The sequence below is a fragment of the Emydura macquarii genome, unplaced genomic scaffold (assembly GCF_026122565.2).
Source record: "Emydura macquarii macquarii isolate MOO-44397 ecotype Brisbane River unplaced genomic scaffold, CSIRO-AGI_Emac_v2 contig_1363, whole genome shotgun sequence".
Taxonomy (NCBI): domain Eukaryota; kingdom Metazoa; phylum Chordata; order Testudines; family Chelidae; genus Emydura; species Emydura macquarii.
The window spans coordinates 2,554,356-2,581,080 of record NW_027131500.1 but is presented as its reverse complement, the minus strand read 5'-3'; the positions used below and the strand labels follow the sequence as shown (position 1 = coordinate 2,581,080).

General features: G+C 41.3%; 1 protein-coding gene across 2 annotated transcripts in view; it reads left to right on the top strand.

Annotated features, from left to right (window-relative positions):
• Positions 1-26,725, top strand: part of WWC2 (WW and C2 domain containing 2) — a 143,941-nt gene that overhangs the window by 39,072 nt on the left and 78,144 nt on the right. For both annotated transcript variants that reach the window (XM_067551683.1, XM_067551684.1), the window contains exon 2: positions 13,172-13,281. In XM_067551683.1, coding sequence (XP_067407784.1) covers positions 13,172-13,281 — 110 coding nt within the window. The remainder of the gene's footprint in view (positions 1-13,171; positions 13,282-26,725) is intronic.

Here is a 26,725-nt window from a genome sequence, read left to right as displayed (position 1 = left end):
CTTAACTTTTCCCACCTTCCCTTCCCCATCCTCTCACACACTTGTGCATGGAAAAAAAAAATCAATTCCTCACTTGACTGGAGGGGGGCTGTCAAGATCTTTTTGAGGACCTGAAGAATTGTATCACAAGTTTCTGCCTTCCTGCAGTATAGAAATGGGCCCTGCAGTATAGAGATGCGGGGGAAGGACAGGGGAATGTATTGGTAGAGAGAAAAAAAAACCCCTAATCTTTTGTGTTGTTTGTACAGTTGAGTCTGAATACCACAAAAACACCCTTCTTCCTGAAGCAGTGTTAGCTAGTGTAAAACAAATAACTTTCCCATGATAGCAGCTTTGTAACTGCTCTGTTGAGGGAAAAGGCATGTCTTTAAGGAAAAGATGCTGTAGCTTTATATGTGGGTCTTGATTTGTATTTCTTTAGTTTTGTTCAGTAAATACAGTTTTTAGGTCTGCTCCACCACCTGCTTTACATTTCACTGTCTTTTCTTGGGAAAAATAAATGTTTTCCTCTCTTTATTTCTGTAAAGAGAAGCCATTCGTTCTTCTGTTATTTGTCCTCAATGAAGACTTCTCCAAAATTACTACTTGCTTAGTGTATGCTACCATTAAAATGAATGGAGTCCATAATTTTTTGCAGAGATGTTCGTTTCACATAGCCTATCTTATTGTTGTTTTTAATGGACAAAATTCTCTCCCCCATAAAACACATGAACTGAAATATCTTACTGAATGATGATGCTAGAAGTAAATAATGTATTTGTATAATGGGGTAGTGTCCAAAGTCCCCAACTGAGATTAGTGCCCCATCGTGCTGGGTGTGGTACAAATGCAGAAAAGAGACGTAACATTCTTGTTACAAGGGTGAATACTGAGTTAAGCAAATTTTAGAACATTTTCTGTAATAAAGTTGAAAACAGCTTTGTCCATTTGATGCTAGCAGCTAAATCCTGTTCAAAACTGACTTAAGTGGACTAGTTATTGAAAAGCATTTGGAGAATGGGACATAATTTTCTACTGTAGACAGAAATTGAGTGTTAGGATAAACCACTTTCCAATGTGACACAGTCAGTTATATTGCCAGTTATGACTGCTCAGGAATGGTGTACAATCTGGTACAATGCACACAGTTCTATGTAGGTCAGCAATAAGCAATAATACAGTGATACTGCCATTTCACATGGCAATACTGAGGTACCAGTGTTTGAACAGGGCTCTCTAGGAGAGAACTAAGGACCCCAATTCAGCAAACCACCCCCTTCAGCGTTGTACTGAATTGGGGCCTAAATTCCTGAAAAGAGGCACGTAAGTAGTGTAAAAAGCTAACAGAACAGATAAACAATTCTTCTCTTCTCCCATTTTAAAATCTCAGCACATATCCTGTCCCAAGCCTGTAAATGCTTTTTCCCTAAACCTTGCTACCAGTTTTCAAACCTAGTTTAGAAAAAATATCCACTAAATAGAATGAAGCTAACTTCCTCTTGCTTTCCTTGCTTTTGCTCCCTGACACTTTAGTTGATGGTGACAACAGTACTAGGTGATTCAGAGCTGTGTTTAAAATTTTTTAATGGAAAAAATATTTTTCCAAGCTTTAATTCCATTGTCTAAAACGGGATTGAACGTGGTATTGTCTTGTCTACACTAGCATTTAAGCTTTTATTAATATTGATGCAGGGAGACATCACTGAAAACCACTATCAGCAGCTGTTCAGTTTACTAGTGTAGACAAAGCTCATGAGACTTGATTTCATTAAGTCTCAAGAACCCTTTATATGCTTGCCTTGTTCAGCATCACTGGTTTCTATTGCAGTTACCATAATGAGGGTGCTCTTCTTTGGTCCCTTAATATAAGTAGTCTGCATTGTACTTCACCAAAAAACCCGCAATATATTTTCTTCAGACCCAAAGCACTCTTGGTATTAAAAAGGCATGATCATACAAAGCTATTAAGAGCAGGAATAATCCAAGACTCTTGAAGGGTTTTTAGAAAACTTCACAACCTATACTCAGTGTCCAATTAGCCTGAGTTTCAATGTTTATTAAAAATTTCTAACAATTTTGTTTGTGCTTATATCAATAGGATATGCTCCAAACCTTTTAAAGAAAACAAAACTATATCAAATGTAGCCAGGAGTTGTTTATTGATGAAACTAATAAACCTGCCTTCTTTTAAATGTGCATCCCTCCTTTAACTTTTTATATCCTATATATAGTAAATTTCCAATATGAGGGTCCAGTTCAGATTTCAGAAAGAACACTTAACACCACAAATATTGTAGTGTCATCGCCTGTGCATGAACATCAAGACTATATTGTGGCCTCAGAGCTTCAAAGCTGGATCAGATTATTTATATTGTATGTGCATGCACATGAGCAGATCTATAGTAACAATACATTTAATATTGCTAGTGACTTTGAGCACCAGCAACATAACTTGATATAACTGAGTATTTTCACATTTTTAAAAATTTGAGTGGCATTTAGTTTGAGCTACTCCCAGTAGCTTTACATTGGCATAGCTAATATAACTGGCATGCCTTATTTAAAAACAAAACCAACGAAACAAACAAACAAAAAAGTTTCCTATTTGAATTGAGTACCCCATTAAGGCAATGGTTCAATGTGCACTGCAAAATGACTTTGCGAATCTAATAAAGCTGGTCTTAGGAACAAAATAAACAAGCAGGTACCAAGCCTGCCACATCTAGAGCCACTACTGGAATAGCACAGAGTTCGCCAACAAGCCATTCTTGGCTTGTTCTTCTCTGTCTGTGGAGTTCCTGCCCACCAAGTAACCCTTCCAAAAGGGTATCTCTCTCTTTTCTGAGTTGTATGCAGTGCATACTTAAGCAGTCCATCTTTGCATACAATGCAGTGGGTACCAATTAGGGATGTAAAAATTAGTTGAATCAAAAATCCGTTTAAACATTCTAAAAATAGAATGTTTAAATGGTTAAACGATGGGAAGGGGTAGCCGCAACTGGGCAGCACTTGCTGGTGGGGAAGCACGGAGCCCAGTGCGGGGGCTGGGAGGGGTTAGTTGCAGCTGGGCTGGCCCTCCGCACTGGGCTCTGCACCTCCTCCCCGCTCACAGGAAGCCAGCACAGCTGCAGCTACCCCCCCACTCTGGGCTCCATGCTTGCCCACCTGCAAGAGCATCTGGGCAGCTCTCGCTGGCGGGGGGCCAGCCCAGCTGCCGCTCCCCTTCACCCCCCAGTTTAAATGGTAATCAGCTGATTACCGTTTAAACGGTTAACCTTTTACATCCCTAGTACCACTGCAATGGCTTTCACAAATGTCTTTTTGAGGCACTGCCTGCAGCTGCCTGAAGGGTTCAGAGTGTTTAGAAATTGTAGTTGCCTGCCATTCTGTCAGGAAAAACAAGGATAACAAAGGCTTTTGGGAGAAGGAAATAATACCAAGGACCAGTGGGTTTACAGAGCTGGGTGGGCCAAGGAGCTAGCGAATGAATGGTTTGGTGTGAGAGTGCAAATTTTGTCGTCCTCTAGTGCTAAGCTGGTGATAATTATTGTGCCATCTCTTTTTAAAAAATTGCAGACAGCTATCCTTCTAGGAAAGTTTACTACAAACAGGTTCAGATGATCTGAACAGGTGAGATTTTTGCAGTGTAGCTAAGAAGATTGGCTCACACTGGTAATAGTAACTGCAAGTCAAGTGTGACGGGAGTATCACCTTCTCTAACCCTGACCCATGTCATGGAAATAAAGTTCTCTCTCTCCCAGCTTTACTGTGTATTGAACTTTTGATACATTATGTCAGAAGCAAACACACTGGGACAAATATGGATGAAATGAAGCCCATGAATCCCTTTCTGGAATGGAATCTGACAGAAAGCTGGAAGAATTGGTTTTAGTGCTGCCAAATTTACAACTGTAATTTTTGAGAACTAGATAAGTGATTAAAGCACATGAAGATCCCCGTTCAAGGTAGAGTACTAATGAAGCCCATTCTTTTAATGCCACCCTCTTGCCTGTTACAATAACTGAAAGCTTACTTTGTGTTGGCCTAATTCCTGTTGCAGGTACTGAGTTCACGAACACAGAGTCTTTTCTTTGAGTATTTGGCACCTCCTGACTAGCACTTTATGGGTTGCTATGATATGAGGGAACAATGTAATCTCGTGCCAAAAACATGCTGTTTACACATTTCATACATATACTTCTGCTAAGCATTTCAGTAAACGATCAACATTTCTTTTCCCTTTACTGTCGATATTGTAAACTTGATTTCAAAGGACATGGATACTGTAAGCAGAGCAGAAATCTATGCAACCTGGCATGAAGGATCATATCTGATAATTTCATGCTTTATATTTATTTTGCTCTGTAAAATCAATAGGCAATCAATACTCTGCTTGGACTGCTAGACATGCTGTTTTCTGACCTGCTTGGACCATTAGGCATGCTGTTTTCTGAACTCCTAACTGCAGTAATAATTAGGAACAAAGGACGGATTTAACATTTTAGATCTCCCTTGTGCAAAACAACAGGATGAAATGGTTGAAGCTGATCGTACTTTGCTGCTCATGGTATTTGTCATAATTAAAGCTGTTTGAGATTGTTATGGGGAAACACCAGGAGGTAAAACAAAAATGTATTAGCATTGTATTGTGTCATTGTAAAGTCTTTTGTATGTCATAGAAACCTTTCCTCTGTCCTCATTACGCACCACTGTGAGGAAGTGCATATTCAAGTGAGTCAGGTTCCAGTTAGGTGGTCCAGTGACCTTATTCTGTCGCTGGGTTGTTGCAGTTATGTTCTAATAAATGTCCATTCTTGGACGTTTAAATGATAACATATGCATACTTTGCCTTGCTAATTTCTAGAGTGTGGAGTAAAGAGAGAGATGCATTTCTCAGAGAGTTTGGATAGCTACGTGCAAAGGTAGTAGTGCTGCATTGTAGGACAAAACGTATAGTGCAATACTTTACGGAAAGCTGTACAGTTGAACCCTCATTTAAATGAAATGAACATGAAATTTAATTTGTGCAGTATTTCAGGTAAATGCATTTAAAGCCTGATATTTAATGTGCAGCAGGGGATATGAATTCATTTACTTTTTTGGGGTGGGAAGGTTGTACTAAGAGTAGAGAGGCAGATGGTGACTGAATTTGTGTTTGCAGAAAACATTACACAGAGAGAAGGTGTAGAGGGAGAAGGGAAGAGTACTAAGGATGGAACCTTGTGGAACCTCCAGAGAAAGCTGGAGTGGGAATCAGGGGGATCCTGTAGAGCAGTGGTTCTCAGCATTTCCAGACTACTGTACCCCTTTCAGGAGGCTGATTTGTCTTGCGTAATCCCAAGAGTCACCTCACTTAAAAACTACTTGCTTATGAAATCAGATATAAAAATACAAGTGTCACAGCAAACTATTACTGAAAAATTGCTTACTTTTTATATTTTTACCATATAATTATAAAATAAATCACAACCCCCAGGTTGAGAAACACTGATATAGTTTGTACTGACTTAGCTAGTGCTTTTCATGTAGCCTGTTGTAAAACTAGGCAAATATCTAGATGAGTTAATGTACCCTGTGGAAGACCTCTGTGTACCCCTATGGGTACGCATACCTGATTAAGAACCACCACTACAGGACATACTAGAGGAGAGAGGAGATCCAGAAGAAGAGAGTCATGGAAGCCAAGGGGGAGGATAAGATTTCAAGAAGAGCATGACCAACTGTCAAAGGCATCTGACAAGTCAAGGAGGATAAGGATGGAGTACTGATTCTGAAATCTGATTAGGAAGAGGTCATTAGACTCAAGCAAGTGTGGTTTCAGTGGAGTGCAAGGAGTAGAAGTCAGATTGGAAGGAATCTAGGATGGGAGGGGAGGAGAAGAACTTCAGACAGCAATTTGTTTACAATGCATTTAGTGAGTTTAAAGATTAAAGAGATGGGGCAGTAGTTGGAGAGACACGTAAGGTCAAGGGTGGATCTTATTAAGATGGAAGAGACTTAAGCATGTTTGTACTGTGAAGGGGAAGAGTCAGAAGAGTGAAAGGTTGAGGATGAGAGTAAAGGAAGGATGGAAATGGATGCAAAAGAGATCAAGGGATGGGGTTTCTGGGTTAAATGGAGGGGTTAGAGGAGAAGAAACTTCTGCACTGTACTACGGAAAGAGTTGTAGGAGGGGATGGGAAGACAAGCCAAAGGGAGGGAGAAAGGTGTAATCATATTCTGTCAATTTTCTCTTGAAATAAATAGGTAGGATTGCAGAGAGAGAAAAGGAGGTAGGAGGAGTGAGTTAAAAGTGGCAAGAAGGTTGGTATGAGATTCAGTTAAGTTGGAGAAGTAGAGTTGTTTAGCTAGGAAGATGGCAGTACTGAATGAGAACAAATTTGTAATGGAGGAGACACTCCACAGTGTGAGAGCAGGTGTATGGGAAGTGGATGTTGCAGATGAGCTAGGGCTGAAGGTTGGCAGGGTGATCCTTGCAATTGGTGAGGGCAGCAAATGAGTCAAGAGTGGAATTAAGTGAGGAATGGAGAGATTCAACAACCATATCGATGAAAGAGAGGTAGGAGAGGGCTGAGAGCAAATGAGACATCATCAGTGCCGATGGAGGAAGTCATGGGAAGGCTGAGTGGGAAGGCATGAGAGAATGTTTGATGGGCAATGCTGAAAGAGACCAAACCAGTTGATGCTTGGAAAGGGGGAACTCAGGAACAGAGAGATCAGAGAGAGAAGTGCTTAGTGAAGACCAAGTCAAGTGAACAGCCCTTTTGGCGAGTTGAAGAGTTAAACTAGGGCTGCAGGTGTTTTTTAAGGTTCAGTCCCTATAATGCTTATAATGGTTGTGTTTATAGAACAATTGTTTTGAAACAAAACCTGTGCTCTAGTTCCTAGGATAATCTAACTGCATGAAAAGTTTGGCTTCCTAAAATGAAACTGGTTTTGAGTTACAAATGAACAACAACAAAAGTCTTTGGCAAAAGTAAAACACTCTAAATTTTTGACAACCCTGTAATTCCATCCCCCAAAACCAAAACAGACTTCCTTTGGCTTGAATTGCAAGCAATAAAAAAAGTGGGGTTAGGGAGGGGGAAATGGAAGAGGGAAGAATGGGACACCGGGGATGGTGTTGGCTTTTTTGTGATAAACGTGTATCGAATCAAGTTTGTAATGGTGAAATGATAGTAAAAGTTACAGTGGGCTCTTCACTAATGAAGTGAGTTAAACAAAAGCTGAAATGAGCATGGTCAACCCAGTTGTGAAATTCTACAGTTTCTATCCCATTATGTTCTCTCATCAAGGTCACTTTATGATGCAGTCTCCAATTCTATTGATATGTAAACAGTAAACACTCAAATCCTTCTTTTTCTCTCTCAAAAAAAATCAGTATTTTAGAAAGCTTCTGGTCTTTCAGCTGGAAGACTGTTCCAAAGGAAATAAAAGTATAATATTGGAAGGCTTTACTCAACCTTAGCTGGGGAAGACACTAATATCGCTTTCAGATGTAACCTATTATGACTGTCTTTTTCATTGTGCCTTGTCAGAAATAATGGTTCCTATAATGGTTCCTCAGTATTAACTATTTAAAAAAAAAAAAGTATTACTCCTTCCCCACCAAAACAGCACATCAATCTATATATATTAAGGGTATGTCTACACTGCAGAGTGAAGTCGACTTACTTAAAGTCGACTTTCACCCACCAATTTTTAGAAATTGCTGGGTCATGACCCTGCCTCGCACTGGGCTTCTGCGTCCACACTCACCATACTTGTGTTGGCAGTCAAACCAGTGCACTGTGGCTTGCTATCCCACAGTGCAATTAGCTGCGGTGGCTGTTGGGACAAGTTTCATCATCCCATGATACAACGCTCCTTCCCCCTCCCTTCCTCCCCCAAGCAAACAGGAAACTGATTTTTCGTGCCATTTATTAATGCCGCGCACTCACCATTGCTGCAGAGACATGAAGCCAGCTCAACTCTGCACTATTGTGAGCATCACAAATACATCGCGGCTTATCATTGAGTGTTTTCAAAGGAGAGTGAGAACCCGAAGCACAGGCAACTGCGAGGGCACCGAGGCTGCCCCGCTACAAGCCATCAAGCGGAACAATTCCCGATTGCTGCAGGCCGTAACACATCATCTGCAGTCTGTGGTCCCGTGTTCTGGTCCCAAGAAACAAGCACAGACTGGTGGGACTGCATCGTTATGCTGCTGTGGGATGATGACCAGTGGCTGCAAAAATTTCATATGTGAAAGACCACTTTCCTTGAACTTTGCTCAGAGCTGGCCCTGTCCCTGAAGCGCGTAAATACTCGCTTGAGACAAGCTCTGATGGTATTGAAGAGAGTGGTCATCGCTCTGTGGAAGCTGGCAACCCCCGACTGTTACCACTCGGTTGGGAATTAGTTTGGAGTCAGTAAATCTACAGTGGGAGCTGCCATGATTTAAGTGTGCAGGGCTATCAGTAGACTTCTGCTATGAAGGCTGCTGACTTTGGGAAACGTGCAGGACATAGTGGACGGGTTTGCAGTGATGGGGTTCCCAAACAGTGGTGGGGCCATTGATGGCATGCACATCCCTATCTTAGTGCCTGCCCACCTAGCAACTGAGTACATAAACAGCAAGGGATACTTTTCCATGGTCCTGCAGGCCCTTGTGGATCACAGGGGTCATTTTACAGACATCTGTGTGGGTTGGTCTAGGAAGGTGCATGACACGTGTGTATTTCATAATTCGGGGCTGTTCTCTAACATGCAGGTGGGCGCTTTCTTCCCAGACCAAAATATTCACATTGGGGGTGTGGAAATGCCAGTAGCTAATTGGCTAATGAAGCCGTACACCAGGCACCTTGACAGCGACAAGGAGTGTTTTAATAACAGGCTAAGCGCTTGCAGAATGGTTGTTGAATGTGCATTTGGGCGTTTAAAGGCCAGATGGAGGAGACTGCTCACTAGGTTGGACATGAGTGAAAAGAACATCCCATCAGTGATATCTGCGTGCTGTGTTCTTCATAACTTGTGTGAAGCGAAGATGGAAAGGTTCCCCCAGGGTTGGGCTGTGGAGGCAGAAAGACTGGCTGCCAATTATGAGCAGCCAGATGCAAGCAATACACTGAGAGCTAACTGCAGAGCGCTTTGCATTACGGAAGCTTTGAAAACCAGGTTCTACAATGAGATGAAGTACTGATTTCTGTTCCTATATGTTGTGCCTTTGCTTACCATCCCCCTTACCATCAATATCTCCAAATCCCTCCCAAGCAAGATATGATTTAATAAAGAAACGTGTTAAAATGATGCAAACTTTTATTTATGAACATTCAAGTCGGTGGGAGCGGGGGTCTAGTGTTCATTCACAGTCTCAAGGGATAGCATGATTGCTTGCAGAACAGTTGTCAGTGGGGCCGCTGCTGCTTTCTGCTCACCTCCATCAGGGTGGAGTGCACCACGTACTACAGCTGGCCATTCTCTTCCAAGACCGCTTGAGGGAGGAGGAGGGCAGCAAAGCCATAGGTGGAGGAGCGTTATGGAGGGGCTGCAGTGGGACTGTGTCCGGCCTCTGCTCCTCCTGAAGCTCCACAAGCCGCTGGAGCATGTCTGCCTGGTTGCGCATGATTCATAGCATCTCCTACGTGATACTGCCATCATGCTCCTGCATCACCCTCGACTCTCCCTGTCCATATTCTGGGACAAGGTCAGCCGCCACACTCGGAACTCTCTCTGTGTCTGTGGCCGCAGAGGCGTTCATGAGCTCGCCAAACATGTCGTCTCTTGATTTCCCCCCCCCCTTTCTAATCTGCGATAGTCTTTCCCCAGCATTTCGAGAGGGTTGGGCCAAGGCCGAGGTGTCTATAGAACGAAAAGAAATGCACAACATTGCCATTGTTAGCAGACCAAAGAAAATGATACAACTGCAACAATGTATAAAATACTCCCCTTGCTGTGCACAAGGGTAAACCAGACCCTCATTCCATTCCGAACATCCCAGAAGGGTCGGCTCGCTGTGCCATTACAGAGATGGTAAGCTGGGGCATTTTACTCTGCTATAGAGAGGATTAATGATCTTTAAAAAGCTCCAAATGCCCTGTGTTAGAGGGGTGCCATGGTTTAATTAAGATAATCATTTTGTCACGAGATGGCCATAGGGGACCTGTGGACAGCGCAGGGGGGCTAATGGTCTCATCAGAAACCGAAGCAAAATAATTGAAGTGACTTAGTAGGACAATAAAGTGTGGAATAGAGAGGTACAGGGTATCTGCTGTTTAGCTCGGATATTTTAAACATGCGCCGTCTTCCCTAGGTGACCATAATGGATATCAGTCTCCTGAGGGTAACGCACGAGGAAAGGGAAGATTTGCTGCATGCAACGGGGTACCGGACTGGCCCTTATGCCGCTATGCTGTGTTCCACCATGATTCTGGCTCCCTTGATTGCAGCGTGGCAGGGAGAAAGGAATTAGGTTGCCCTCCCCCAAAACCTTGTGCAAAGGATAACAAATTACCTCCATGAAAGTTTCCTTGAGATATCAACTGATGATTCTCAGAGCATATCTGCACATAAATAATCCTGTTCTGGGAGTAACCCCCCAGAAAAGTCCGCTAAACCCCTGAAACTCCCTCTCCCCCCTTTTAAAAGGACATAACTGCTAAGAAATAAACCTCACCAGATGTGCCTTCCCCGGGATCATTAGTGCTGTCCTGTGAGTTGCTGGACTGCTCTGGGGTGAGGAATAGGTCCTGACTGTCCAGGAGAACGGACACCCCGCTCTCCTGCACCCTGCTCTCCTCTGCCACCGCCGCCTCCTCTTCGTCCACAGAGTCCTCATCATTGTCCCTGGAGTGGGATGCAGCAGAGGTATCAATGCTGCGGGGCAGCACTGTGGTGGGGTCACCGCCGAGAATTGCATGCAGCTCCTCGTAGAAGTGGCATGTTTTGGGTGAGAGCCAGAACGGCTGTTAGCTTCCCTGGTTTTTTTATACGTCTGTCATAGCTCCTTGATCTTCACGCGGCACTGCCGTGCGTCCCTGTTGTGCCCCTTCTCCAACATGCCCTATCTTCCTGTAAATGTCAAAATTTCTTTTTCTGGCTCTAAGCTGAGCCATAACAGACTCATCACCCCACAGAACGGTGAGATCTAAGACCTCTGGTCGACTCCATGCTGGAGCACATTTGGGCCTTGCAGTAGCCATGACGAGTTCAGCTACAAGCTGTCTCCATGCTGGCTGCACAGGAAATGAAAATTGAAAATTTCCCGGGGCACGAGGGGTGGGGCCATTTCCAGTTAGCGTGACCACGTAACAGCAGAGCGCAAATGTCTAGAGTGGTCACAACGGGGCATTGTGGGATACCTCCCGGAGGCCATTAACGTCAAATTATGTTCTGCTCTATCTACACTGACACGAAATCGACCTAATAAAATCTAATTAGGTGCTATACCACTTGCGGAGGTGGTTTTATTACATCCATTTTTGCCGCACTTTAAGTCGACGGAACTGCCGTGCCAGTATAGACGCAGGCTTTTGGAGATCGACAGAAGTGATGTTACGTCGACCTCCATTGCCAGTGTAGACCAGGCCTTTCAAAATAGATAAAATCCATACAAAGAGAATTCACTTTGAGTGTGCCTGTCTCTCACACCATGTGGGAAACTTCACAGGAAAACATTTAATATTGCAATTTGGTTCCAAGTGATTGTCATTGTTTAGTCATCAAATAAAAAATGGGACTTGACTACAGATATTAATTAGTGATAACCATTGAACACATTAATTATGTGGAATGAAGCTTGAAAAGGAGAAAGATGAGGAAAGAAAAGATGTAATCAATGCACAGAGAGGAAAGGAAGTCCGCATTAAGTGAGGAAGAGTGAGACATGAAGATCTAGACTCTCAAAATGTAAATCCTACAGGGCTTTGATAGTGTGGAGGTATCCTACAGCTTTCTTCAGAACTTAGAACTGAGGGTCTGGTTAGGAGGTTCAAGGCTGCTGCTTCTTGAGAAGAATATTTTTCACATTATGGTCCTGTCTATGCTAACAATTTTTACCTCCTAGCAATGTATGCAGCTTCACTGGTGCTCTCACCAATGAAAGGATTAGTGCATTCCTGGCACATTTGTTCTTACCACTGTGACATGAAACCCTAGGATTTATGATGTTAAAAATGTTTGTGCCCTGCCTACACTAGCATTTAAGCAGCTGCTTACACCAGTGTAGCTGCACCTGTCACTAATAAAGATTTAATAAAACAACAACCAAACTACTGGTGTAGACTCTATTTGGGCTTGATCAGACTTCCACTGAAGTCAACGGGTCCTGGATTAGGCCCCTATGACTGTAGATAAGTACTTTTTCCTCTCTGAGATGGGGAGACGGTGTGAATTGTTTCAGTAAAATCTCATTTGTGGAGACATGCATTTTTTTGGGGGGGAGGCTGGTATAGTCACTTTGCTTTGACTGCTAATACAGATGTACAGATTTTAGTACCCTTCAGTAAGAAGTCTATCTTGTTGTACTTATGGCCCCCCATCACTGCAGCATCAATTGTGAGTTTCTGAGAAATTTGAATTTTGTGGGCTTGCGTGTGCGCGCACATACACACACACACACTCTTATAGTTTAGACATTTCTTCTAAGATTTAGTAGTCTTACTTCATGCTGCCACTTATGCTTCCAAGGATAAATGTCCATCAGAATAAGATTACCTGTGTGGTACACTAGGTGAAGTTATTTTCTGTTCTCTGAATTTCCTGCGTGGTTGTTTGGGGAAGGAAGGATGATTTTATGATTAAAGCAGAGGACTGGTACTCTGGAGATCAAGATTGAAAGCTTAGGTCTTCCCACTTATAAGGGTCAAATAGGAGAGTAGATTTTTTTCAAGCTGTTGGCTATTATTATTATTTGATTATTGAAGAGTTTGAGGATGGCATTGCAGTGGATTTCTCAATCAGGAATGCCTAGGCTAGGCAAATTTTGGGGATAATTTATCTAACTGAATTAACATAGTCAGAAGGTATCCCTGGAACATCATTCAAGAATTTGAAGTTATTTTTGCATGTCACTTGTCAACTTTTCTTCTCCTTTCCTCCTCCTAGGCCTCTAGAACAGTCCTCCTTAGCTTCTAATTGTAAACAATAGAACGGATCCAGGCTTTTTCAAGAAAAACCCTATAGCTTTAATTGCATTACTTTAATTTATTTTTAGGTTAACAAAGCCTTTGTCATTCGCGGATTGTGTTGGGGATGAACTACCATGGGGATGGGAGGCTGCATATGATCCTCAGATTGGTGTCTACTATATCGATCACATCAACAGTAAGTGTTTTTTCAATTTGTTTTATTGATTATATAATAAGGCTTAGCTAGATTAGACTTTCTTCTCGTAAAGGAGGAGTTGAGGCGTGGAAAACATGTAACTCATATCAAGTCTGTTCAGTGCCTTTCTCAAAAAAAAAAAAAAAAAAAAAAATGCAAACACACTTCCGGTATATTTTTTTTTGAGGGTGGAATTGGCTCAGAACTATTAAAAAAAACCTCCGCTTTTAAGAACTGCTGTGGAAGAAGTACACTGCTCAGAAGTATACAGTATGTAGAGAAGGCTTAGTATCCTTAAATAAGCATCTGTTATAGGACTCAAATAATTACCAACTGGAAGCATAAGGTAGGACATTTTGGGTCTTTTGAACATTCAGTGGTTCACAGTAACAGGAAGCAATCATAGAAGAAGAATGGAACATCAGCTTCAATCTAATGGCAGATAGAACCAGTGAAGACTAGCTGGTACTGAGTGGGAGTGCTTACTTGATGTAATTTCCAAATGAAGGCTGGCAAGCATACGAACAGCATACTTTTAGAATCGATTCTGGGCTGCAACTTATAGCATTGTCTGCAGTAATTCAGAAAAATAAAGACATTGGAACAAATTAATCCCTCATGTAACACCACTGGCTGCAACTGGCTTACAGCAGGGGTCCATGTTGGTATAATAGGACAATTACTCCTACCCTTACATTTTCAGAGTTGCATTGGGTTTTTGTCTAGATTCTATACAACTCTTTAGATTCCTGATTTTTCCATGTATATTAGATTTGTATAAGTGAATATTTTCCCAAATCTTTTCTGTCTTCTGTGCTTTTCAGATCCTAGCTGTTAAATACTGAATGATGCCTTCATCTATTTTCACAAAAAGGCTCCTTGGCATCTAAAATGTGTGTTGTGCCATTTTAAAAGTCTTATGTATAACTGTGTAAAAGAGAGCAGTGATTCCTTGCTTGTCTTTTATTATAATTTAAATATTTCTAAATTAATACGTTTCTATAAAAGTAGGGAAATATTTTATTGAATATGCCCTTTAGAAGCAAAGAAGGCAAAGGATATGCTTCTAAAACTAGAGAGCAAAACTGTTGAGGCAAACTTATTTTTCTTATTCACTTCTCTCTCTGCTTTCAGACTTTTCTGTTTGGTTGTTCATGTAATTTAAAAAAAAATCAGAATGTGGAATTGTTAATCATTTTTGAAAAAACAGTGCAGTTGAATCTGAACTAAAAATACTTTGAGTGAATGCAAAACAATACTACTACAAATCATATTATACAGCCCAGTGTACAGACTTGTGGTGCATGTCAGGCATTTGTGTTTCGATGCTGACACGTGCTTATAAACTTAGATTTTCAAAAATGACTTGAGATTTTGAGTACGTTAGTTTTTTGGGTGCCTAATTATCAAAAAAACTTGAATACCAACACTCTGAAAATCATACCCCTTTAAGTTGTTTCAAGTTTCTAACAGTAGAGGCATTCAAAATTACTAGTCACTTTTGAAAATCTTGACTTTCGTGTTTTAAAAAAAGTTAGATGTTTTCTTCTTATAATCTATTTCTGTGCATGGACAGGAGCCATGTTGGTCGTAAGTGCTACTTTGCACTTCCATGGGAACTTAGATCTACATGATTTTGCTTTAAAATTGTCACTATAAGAATTCCGGAGCACGAATGCTCCCATTTGTCAATTATAACAGGTTATAGAAGAATTGTGTGTTCCTCAGTTGAGACATGCTTATACTTTGCTGTGACTGCAACAAAATAAAAGTATTTTTAGCTAAATTCCCTTTTTTTGTACATGTGTTTTAAGTGTCGTAATGGAATGCAGGTAGGTTTGCTGTAGCTTTTGTTCGGTTAAACTGGTTTTTTACCTATTGTTTGGGAGTGAGAGATCTGACATGCACAGCTCTGTTGTATTAATCTGTGTTGCCTTGTAGCAATTTCATTGAAATTTATCAACTTTATCTTATTTTGGAGAGGAGTAGATGTTAGCTGTGTGGCGTGTATGAGATGGTGTTTGGAAGAGAGCATTCTTTGTCTGAGTTGCTGGGAGGTAAGCAGCCTGCGATAAGGGTCAGAGGCAGGTCATTTGTCTAACATGCCAAATGTTGAGATTATAGCTTTAATTCACCTGACTGGAATGAATGTGTTGCTCTGATGCTGTTGAAATGAACAACAGTACGGGGTAGTTAATTGCAAAAAGTATCACTACCTCTCTAAAAAGCAATGCTTGCTCCTGTTTGCAACATCATGGACAGCATTTGAGCTGTACTGCCCAGAGTGGAATTCTTAGAATGTCTTAGAATGGTTGATAAACTAGAACTACAAGGCAGGCTATCTTTTTCTATTCTTTCATCCGTGCTAGTCATGGATTTTGTCTTCATTATTCTCACACTGTCATATAATGAAAAAAAAATACATTTTATGAGTGGGTGGGGGAAAAAATCATACATCAGCTGGGGGAGCACACTTGGAGTCTGGCTAATAGATGTGATAAACTGGGGGATAAGGACTCATCAGTGATAATACCATGGGGCGATGCATTGGTAAAATATCCATGCCCACCCACAGGGAATGGGAAAAGTCACTGGGATTCCTACCAAACTACTGGCTGTTGATTTTGTTTTGATGTTCCCCTTTAAGTATTGGCCTCTGAGTTGAAGGTGTCTGTTAAATGTGAAACCCCCTACGAGCAGAGAGAGAAGGAGCAATCTCTCTTATCCTTTTCTATTCCCTTTTGAAAACTTCCTTGATTCTGTAGGCAGAAGGGAGTTGTCCTCTATTTTACTGCCCATCCACCTTTTTTTTCCTTGCATCATCCTGCTATTCTACCTGTTCACAGCTTTCCCAAACTAAATTAATTCAACATGATTCTTGTCAGTTTATCAGCTGCCCCCAGGGTTCCGAGTAACCGTGGTAATAAAAGTGTCCTGTCTTGTTGGACTTCTCAGGCAGCAGCAACAAATCATGAGCACCTGTCTAGACAATGGAATAGTGTCTGCCAACCCAGACGACGGTATTGTACTACTTCAAGTAATGATGGTTTCCTTCACAGCCATAAAGGGTGGGAGACTTAAGGTGAGATTTTAAAAAGAGCTCAGTGTTAGCCTGACTCTGCTCCCAGTGATGTCAATGGTAAAACTCCCACTGATTTCAATGGAAACAATCTTAGGTCAGTGTTGAACATTTTATAAAAAAACATCATGGGATTTTCAAAACAGTTTAAATGCTATGAAAATTGATGGCTTAGACCAGTGCTTCCCAATCTTTGAGTGAAAGCCTCACTGGTTAACATTAGGTAAAACATACTCCCCCATCCGCCCCCTCACCAGACATAAACACACATAACCCCTATAAACACATATGATAACACTAAATTTACATTAATAATAAATGACTCTTACCTGTTCCATGAACACTGCAGCTTACATGTAGCTGGAGGAGGGCTCCTCCTCCGTTCCGGCCACCTAGGATCTTGGGGTTGCTGCGCCCGGCCGGAGAGGAGCTAGGGGCTGCTGTGCCCTCTGGGGAACTGCTTCTCTGGTCCAGCTGCCACGTGGCTCAGGAGGCTAAATGTCTTCAATATTACTGAAGCGTCATAGACACCCAGTAATCTTCCCCCCCCCCCCCTTTTCCCCCAAACGGGTTGTGCACCCCAGGTTGGGAGCAGTTGCCTGATACTGTTGTCTTCCCTGCTCCACACATCTACTTGTTAGGAAGTATTGGAAAGCAGGAAATTCGCCATACTTTTAGATACCAACAATTTTGGCCAAAGTACGTGTGGTGTCTTTTTTTTTTTTTTTTAATTGAAATTATCATTGAAATGGGTAAGATCAGGTTGGGAATATGTCATGAAATGTTTTTCTTTCTTGTGTGTGTTTTCACACCCCCAATTGATGTAGCTATGCCAGTATAACTTTTCAGTTATTTTCAGACCAGGCCTCCAATGTTACATCCAATTGTAATAAGTATAATATTTTCGGGCAGAAATAAGATTTTCAATTTGTGTGTCCTTTTAACATCCAAAATTAGGCACTGATATCATCATAAATAGCAGTGGATATGTGTGGGGTCTGTCTGCGTCACATTTTGGTATTAAAAATGCTTTTTCAGTTATCCTAGCAGAAGCATCCTCATTTCATTCTTTCTTCCTGAAGTGACTGTATAAAGCATATTCCTTGAACTGAGTAGAAGTCAATAGAAAAGAGGATGGTCTGAAGTTACAGACAAAAGTGAAGCATGAAGAGAAGAGTGAAATGTTGTACCCAGGACTTGGAGAGAGGCATAAATATTGTATGAAAATAGAAACAAAATTAATTATAGGGTTCTTGCATTATTATACTGGCAAAATGGTTAATGATGCTTAATTTCATAATGGAAATTTAAACCTAGTTTCTATCCCAGGAGTAATGGCTTAATATAAACTTAAAAAAATAAAACGTAAAATGTTGTCGTGAGTCTCTTTTACATACATTTCTGTAGCAATGAAGATTTTTCTGTTCCAGTGTTCACTACTTTATATTATTGTTTAGATGTGATTGTATATTGTTCTTCCTTTATGACAATTCTCAAGTGCCAGCAAGAATCCTATCTCCAACAGTGGTCCATAGAGTTACCACCTTTGAAATGTAAAAAAAAACCCTACTTCCACAAGGTAAGACTGCTGCAACCCCAACCACAAGGCAACTTCGCTACCCCTCACCCCCACCTTAACAGCCATTTATAGTATCTAGGGAGAGAACACATATAGATAAGATTGATAACATCATTTCTTACTTTAATCTGTGGAAGTGGAACACTGTATCATCTATAGCTGGGCACAGAAACTTTTAACATTATCCCAGTGTATTATGATGATAATGCCACGTGTAAAAATCCTGGCAGATGAAATTATTTTCCTGGCAACTGGCGAATTCATTTAAAAAAAAAAAAAAAAAAAAAGCTGGTCAGACCTGTCAAATACTGGCCCAGGTGGTAACCCTAGTTTAAACCAGTTGCTTCAGAGGAAGGTGGAATGAAATCATTATTTTTTCCAGGCACTTAGTGCTTGTTCACATTGAAAGGCTGTATTGTTAAATCAAGGGGTCTACTCGTCTCTTGTTACTCCAGCGCATCCCCCATTGACATTGATAGGAGTTATGGGAGTAATGGCAGTATTTGCTAGTGGTTAGAGTGAGACTGCATGTTTAGATTTCTTGGTTTTATATCATTTTTGCCACCAACTTGCTGTGTGACCTTGATCAATTATTTTGTGATCCATCTTCTATCTTTTTGCCTGTTGATATGGAAAAAAGCCACACATTTAAAATTCTACATCAGAAGGATATTTTGAGATTTGTTTTTTATTAATTTCTCTAAGATCTTTGTGTGAAATGAGCTATAGAAATGCAATGTATAAACTCCTAAAATGTTTGGTATGTCTTTTTCCCCTTCAGATCCCTCATTCTTATGCCTAAAATTCTAAATTTACATTTTAGAACTTTACTCCATTGAAGTCTGTAGTTAAGCTTGCATCATTTTAAATCTCTTCTTGTGTCTGACCACAACTTTCTCAGCTACTCTTACTCTGGGCTGAATATGAAGAATACTCCACAAGTGTACTATGAAGTAGTCTTCTCTACATGTTCACTAATCTAAATGGTCTGTGTTTAAAGATGGAAGATAATTATAGCAGCTATTTGTGGTTTGAATTATTTGAGTTAAAGACAAAACAAATGTTGCCATAGCCAGTAGCAAATTCAAACATGCTTGTTGTTATAAGCACATCTTGGATTTCATGTTTGTTTGCATAATTTGGTTTAAAAAATGCAGTTCTTACAGGACTCCAGCAGTTTAGCAACTGCTGGCTTTCTGAATTATGCATATTGGTTTTTAAAACTTTAACAGTTTGTTGCAGATTCAGCTTTTAGTTTTAGTTTCTCAAAGATCTGTTGTGCAGACTCTGATTACAGTAGAAAATTTTACCATGATAAAATTATTAAACTTCAATATTAATTTTTTTTTGTCTTTTTAGTATGTGGAGAAGAATGGGGATGGGGTGCTGACCACAGAAATTACTAGAAATTAAGATTACTTGGTACAGCACTGGATGAGAAACACGATTTGACTGGATTTAGGGAGTTGCCACATGCATTGCATTGTCTCAATATGCTTATGTCAACTTCTCATCTGCTTCTGAACTTGGCTATAGATGAGTCCTAGGAGTCTTAAATATAGACGGAAGCAAAAGTTTGCGCAATAATTGATTTGAGATTAATAAAATCACATCCAAACCAGATATCTGACTTGAAGTAAGATCTCAACTGATCCCAGTACAAAAATAAAATAGATTTCACCCCCAAAATACTTTAAAATAATTTAATCTAGTTTGAATGCTCAAAAAGCCTGAAATGTGAGTTAGATTAGGAAACCAGTTAATTCCCAAGTATATGATTAATACTAGGGAACTGGTTAATTTCCTAGGGTTTTCTGTGGTCACTATGAATAATGTGCTGGGAGGGGACTCTGGAGTCAAGCAAGTTCTGCTTGCTTCACGCTGCCTGGAACCTCCCTTGACTTTGTATCCTGCACTCCCTAAATAATCCACCTCCCCTGCTGGGAATTTGACCGTATCCTAGGGTCAGGAAACCAGCAGCGGGGAGATAGTTGGCGAGAGGAAATCAGGCTGGTAATAGTGTAAAACAAGGAGTGTCAGACCTGGCACTGTTCGATGGGACAGGGTATGGGAAAGGTAGGGAGGTTGGAGTAGCTTTGGTATGTTAAGGTGAGGGACAACAGGAGTTGGGGAGAATAGGGAGCTTGGTTAGGTCGTGGTTGCGCAGAGGAGACACTGAGGAACATACTTTGCGTTGCTCTGAGAATCAAATCTCCATTATCTAGCCCCAGTGGTAGTCCAGTCCTTAATTTTGTTCCCACTTTCCCCAATCTGTTTATAGATAGAAGCTTTAATCTTTTACACTGTGTCCATGCTTTTGATTGTTTAAACTAGGACATCAAGTTTTCTCAGTGCATCTTCATTTACATGAATAATGTAGGTTATTTGCTATGTTCAGAATTTGATAGGTGTTCCCCACCTCAGCCCCCCCAAATAGATGTAGAGTGTTTCATCCACCTTTTATTTTCTTCCTTTCCCACTTAGTTTCCACAGCTCTTCCCTAAGCATCTAAAAACTAGAGCTGGGCGCTGAGAGGCATTCCATTTCATGGGCGATTTTGATATTTTGAAATGTTGGGTTACCTTTTCATTTGGAACTAAAATAAAAAGTTCCAGAATTTTCCACAAAAGGGAATGGAGCCCAGGCCCTGAGTGTCAGTCCACCTGACGAGCTGCCATACATTCTGGAAGCCCTGGAGTCATGAACCCTGGCATCCTAGGTTCCCTAGGAGCCCTCCAGGAACCGTGCCTGGCTTCTGGGAAAACTTGGTCAAAATCAAACAGTCTCCAAAATGTTTAGCTTAACCTTCTCGAATAATGACGAATAAACTTGTCATACATCCACGTGTGTGATTAGGTGATTGTAGCTAGAGTGACACAAATTTTGCCGGCATGTGGAGAGCACTAAGTCAGTGGAAGAAGCTTTCCCGCCGACATAGCTACCACTGCTCGTTGAGCTGGTTTTATTATTTATTAGTGCTCTCCCGTCGGCATAACACGGCTACAAGAGCGCTTATGCCAGCAAAATTTGTCAAGCAGGGATGTGGGTTTTTTCACATCCCTGAGTGACAGAAGTTTTACCGATGTAAGTCTCTAAGGCCTACATCACTTTTGCCTCCCACTCTGGTAGCACAGAATGTGCAACTCGTGGGTTGTTTTCTGTCTCGATTCATCCATAAGGAATAAGAGAATAAAAAGAGTAAGGCAGAAGGAAGATATTGAGAGAGAAAAGACAGAATGATGCCCCTGCTCCTGGTTCCTTGTGCTCTGAATGTAAAGCTCAGTGGAGGTGCTCATTCCATCCTCCTGCTGCCTCCTTTCTTGTAGTTTCAACTCCTGGTGGTTTGGCTAAACTGCTTGACAGCAGTAACTCAAACTGCAATGTCATGGCAACAGGATCTCGGCACCTGTCACACTTTTCCAGGCCTTGGCACCAGCTTACGCCTGTGACTGGTTTGCCCACTCTAAGGAGCCTTGCTGATAGGATTGCTTTTCTCTCACCACCAGCCTGGTGCTAAATCATCCACTTCTGGAAAAGGTCCTTGGGGTGGAGAGCAGGAATCTTGGAAAGAGAAGAAATCCACATACCCTACAATGATTCTTCAGGTTTTCACATTTTTTATTTCTGGCAGTTTTAGTGAAAGAATGCTCTGTTGCTTGAAGTGTGTGTGTGCTTGTTTTGAGACTATACCAAGGGTTAGATCCTATAAAGCCTAGTTCTTGAAGTGTCTATAGTGCTTGCCTCTGAACTCGTGGTACATAGAGCACATTACCAGACATCTAGAGGGGACTGGTGCATCAAGAGCTCAGGAGCATGGTTCAGTTTTGCTCCCTCAGTCCTAGTAGAAATCTTTGAGTATAAACTTCCTGAAAAAAAGGGATGTGTGAGAGTGAATTATTTGATGTTTATAGGAAGTTGAAGAAAGTGGCTGGAGGAGAGACTAGTTTTATCAGCAGGTGCCTAAGAGAATGAAGAAGACATTTCAGAGCATTTTTCCCTTTCTCTGCAATCTAATGTTCCATGGTGTCCTATAATTCATGAACTTTTCCCCATCCATAAAACTGGTGGAATGTGAATTTCTGTGTGTGTGTGACATTTTTATCATTGAAGGATATACTCCACTACTTCATCTTCTGTATTTTAGATAACTTTGGAACCATATTATGTGTTATAACTGTGTGATCTTGTAGGGCCACAAGGTTTTATCAAACCCACTGCCTCTGTAACATACTCCTTTTATCTTATTCTTCACGTACCCATTGAGCAAATTTATCAAATAGAAATGAGACGCAATATTTCTTTAAAATCCTTTCTCAAAGGTGTCGTTGGGAATCTTCTTTTGTGGCTCAAATTTGAATTGTGCAGTATTTCATGAAATGCAAATGTTTCTTTCAGAAAGCTTTTGGAATGTAAACTATAGTGTCCAATATTGTCTAGTAGCATGTTTTTATTTTTGCTGATCTACCTGAGACTAATGTTAGGTGGGGGGGTTTTGTGTGGTTTTTTTTTTTTTTTTTTTTTTTTTTTTTTAAACTATTCATTGAGACATCCATCTCAGTTGCATGCAAAGTTTATTTTGTCAACTTAGCTGAGCTGAGAAATATTTGCACTCTCTTTTTAAAAAAGACATTACGTATTTTTGTCCAATTAAACAAATCGACTGGAAATATTATCATAGAATTGATACATCCTTCTTAAAATTCATACATCAAAATAAATAGTAATTAAGATAAAATTTATAAATGAGCATTGGAATTACTAGACACCATTAAGGCCAAGTTGTTTTATCTTGCAATATTTGACACCAGTTTTTCCTCCTTTTGATCTGGATGTCAAAGGGGTGCTGTCTGCATTAATATCTTAATATCTTAGCTTTTACTATTTCTAATAATGTAAAAAGATAAAACCTGAAATCTTGTTTCAAATCCTGATTGTCCTTCTTCATCTTTTTTACTTTTGGAGCCATGGGGACGTGGGGGAGGGGGCGGGGGAAGGACTTGAAGTTATGGGTCTATTACAGGATCGGGTGGGTAATGTTCTGTGGCCTGGATCAGGGGTTCTCAACCTTTCCAGACTACTGTATCCCTTTCAGGAGTCTGATTTATCTTGTGTACCCCAAGTTTCACCTCACTTTAAAACTTCTTGCTTACAAAATCAGACCTAAAAATACAAAAGTATCCGAGCACACTATTACTGAAAAATGGCTTACTTTCTCATTTTTACCATATAATTATAAAATAAATCCATTGGAATATAAACATTGTACTTATATTTCAGTGTGATACTTGAATACTTTCGCTTGTGAGCCATGTCATTCGGTGACTGCAGAGCAGCAGCTGCTGGCCGGATGCCCAGCTCTGAAGGCAGTGCTGCCATCAGCAGCAGTGCAGAAGTAAGGGTGGCATGGTGAAGTATTGCCACCCTTACTGTTCTGCCGTTGCTGGCAGCAGCAAGGGCTTCAGAGCCGGGCAGCTGAAGAGCTGCTGGCCGGAGCATTCATATTGTTTGTGACTAGTTTTGTAATCCTGCTCCTGTCCCATCCCACAATACCCACTCCCACATTGTTTGTTGAATTTTTATCCCGCTCCTGCTATTATGGCAGCGGGGCCTGCAGGATCCAGGGGATCCCAGTCTTGCTGCAGGGCTCTAGAGCCTGTTGTAAAACAAGGCAAATATCTAGATGTTGATGTACCCCTGGTGGAGAGCCACTGGACTAGATGATCATGATGATTCATTCTGGCCTTCGTCTGAGTCAATCTGTTTCCAGATGTTCACTCAACAGTTTCCACAAGCCTGTTGTTCTAAAGTCCTCCTCTTCTGACTGCAGTCAGGTTGGAGTTAGTGGCTGAAATTCTGCCTAGGTTTAGTTTGGATCCATTTTTTTAATCTAACTTCAGGGGTGTGCACAGGAATTTAAATTCCAGTGCACTTTTGGAGGAGCACATTCTGTTCACCCGCTGGGGTCTTGGAGGAGCTCTGTACCCCCCCTCCCTCCTCCTCCTTGCCAGTTATTGGAGTGGGCCAGTGCCCTTGCTTGCCCTTCCTTGTGCATGCCTCTGGCTAACTTTTATCCTTGTACACCAGTTTCTGGGATAAGTCAGGCTTAATGAGAAGCACCTGGAGAGATGGCATTCTATGAGTGGGCAGTTTTTGTTGAACTGTTGTGGTTTGTTGTTGTTGTTGGTTTGTTGTTTTCAGCTTCTGTTACTCTGGAAAGGCTGGAGCTCACTTTGGCTGTGAGGGTTAAATCACTTTCACCAAAGAGGGAAATTGAGGTAGGGCTGTATAACAATGGGATGAGTTAAGAGATATAGCCTATGATGGGAAGTTTGATGGGGTGGGTTCTGAGTTACTACAGAGAATTCTTTCTTGGGTGTCCGGCTGGTGAGTTTTGCCCACATGCTCAGGGTTTAACTAATCACCATATTGGGTGACGGGAAGGAATTTTCCCCCAGGGCAGATTGACAGAGGCCCTGGGGGTTTTTCACCTTCCTCTGTAGCATGGGGCACAGGTCACTTGCTGGTGGATTATCTGTACCTTGAAGTCTTTAAACCATGATATGAGGACTTCAGTAACTCAGTCAGAGGTTAGGGGTCTATTACAGGAGGGGATGGGTAAGTTTTTGTGCCCTGTGTTGTGCAGGAGGTCAGACTAGATGATCATATTGGTCCCTTCTGACCTTAAAGTCTATGAGACTTTATGTGACGTCCTATGAAATAATTTCCCTCTGTCACTGGCTTGGTATTTAAGCAAGAGAGACTGCTAGATTGATAAAGAGAGAGAACCTCTCTTGGTTGTTGTCCCAGGGTGCAGTCCCAGAGCACACCCCTCTTTGTCATGACCCTGCATGCACCTTGCCACTGTTTCCCCTAGTCTCTGATAGTTCTCTTTGCCTTCAGCATAGTTTGGTTGATGAAGTAACTTAGCCAGAGGACTAAGTTACAAAAGTCCACCCCTTCTGGGGTAATCAAAGTCTAAAGGAAAACACCAATACCCATGCTGAGCTCCATCCTTCCTCTGAGGTTCTGTCCTGTTGCACACAAGTCTTAGGTCCCTCTCTTTCTGGGCTCAACTTCCAACCCTCCTGGCCTTTGGCCAGTCCCTTCTCCTTCCTCTTAACGGCAGGGGTTGCTGCAGCACCTCACCAGGTGGCAGCAGAGGGGAACCTATCCCCACCCTTAACCATGGGATCTCTGCCCTGGGAACTCAAGCTACTGGTCTGTCTGCCCCATAACTCACATTTGTTCTTTTCTTCCCAGGGTCTCTTTCTATGTACCAGCCTGGCCTCTCTTTTACCTCAGATCTTTCTAGGCTCAAACTACTACTATCTCTTTGGGATGGGGTATCTACAGTCCTCCTTCCTGGGGCTGTGCAATAATCCCAGCCCTCCAGGGAGTCTTCCTGCAGATCTCCTGACTCTAGGAGCCCATGTGCACTGCAAGCTAAGAGCAGGGCTTCATAATCCTGGACAGGTAATCACCCTATTGACAACTGGCCCTCATTCTCAGCTCGGTCTTCTGATTCTTCCTGGAACACCTAGCCTTAAAGGGGGCTAGCCCTTGGAACAGAAAAATATCTGGGTTGGCAGACCTTGGGCCTCACTGTCCTGAAAAGGGACAGACCACCCTATTACAGTTATAAAGTAATATACTGGAGTGACGGAAATCTGCAGGTGACAGTTTTTTCTCCTAGGTGAACTGTATAATCCCATGAGTCTGTACTTTTCTCTTGGCACTCATGTCCCCCAAAAGTAACAATCTAGCATATCTCTGCCATTTTCTTCTGGGAGCCCTAAAACTCGCTCTCCTCTGCAATCTCTTCAGTTTCCCTCACATCCCTCCTCTGTGCCTAATTGCCTTATCTTTGATCCAGGAGGGCTGCATGAGGTTCACACTAGAGCCAGGCAACAGTGCTACTTGAGTCAATCAGGGGAGATGCTGAAAATGTATTGCTCCTTTAGCATTGCGTTCTCTGGAGTAATAGTGTACAACTCTGTCCTGTCTAGTGTTACACTGTGCTCCTGGTAGGTTGTGAAGTTTTAGTATTATTGATTTTATAGAAATATGATCTGTTAAAGATATGGTAATTTCCTTTTGTTAAAGACTTTTATTTTAATCAAGACTTGGCAGAGTTTCTTCGTAGCAAACAAGAACATAAATATCTGAAATTAACTCATGAAAAATTGAAATTCCTCCTGTTCTATGAAGCATTTTGTTTCCCATGCACATGTAATGGGTTGCACTGGAGGTTTTCTGTTTTTCTTCTGGTTAAAACTTTCTTCAAGAGCAGTTTAACATAATTTTAAAAATTCCTAGTGTACTGGCACAGAATTATTGTTTGGCCCAAATTCTTATCCCATGTTTGGTGCTTTGAACCTTGACTGCTATTGGCCATGAAGCCTGGTATCCACAGTTGGCGCTAGCACTAAACTAGTACAGTTTTGTTTTTAACATAAGAAGCGTAATAATTCTAGTGCTCAGGAATTTTCTTGGGCAAAACATGGTGTCTTGCTGTTTGGTTTCTACAGGGAGAATTACACATAAGTATTGATTTTTCATTTCATAGAATCTTGCAGGAAGTATAGTGCATCTCTCAGATCTTGAAAACTGGAAGTAAGATCCCCAGTTGTTCTTGTGATTAAATAAATATACAAACTGTCCACCTGAAATAGCTTATAATTGAAGTGTATTGATTTTTAATAAAGAGTTCTTAGGAAAATTGATTAACTTTACAATGCACAAGTGACTTTGCCAAATGAAGCTAAAAACAAATTGTTAATTTTAGT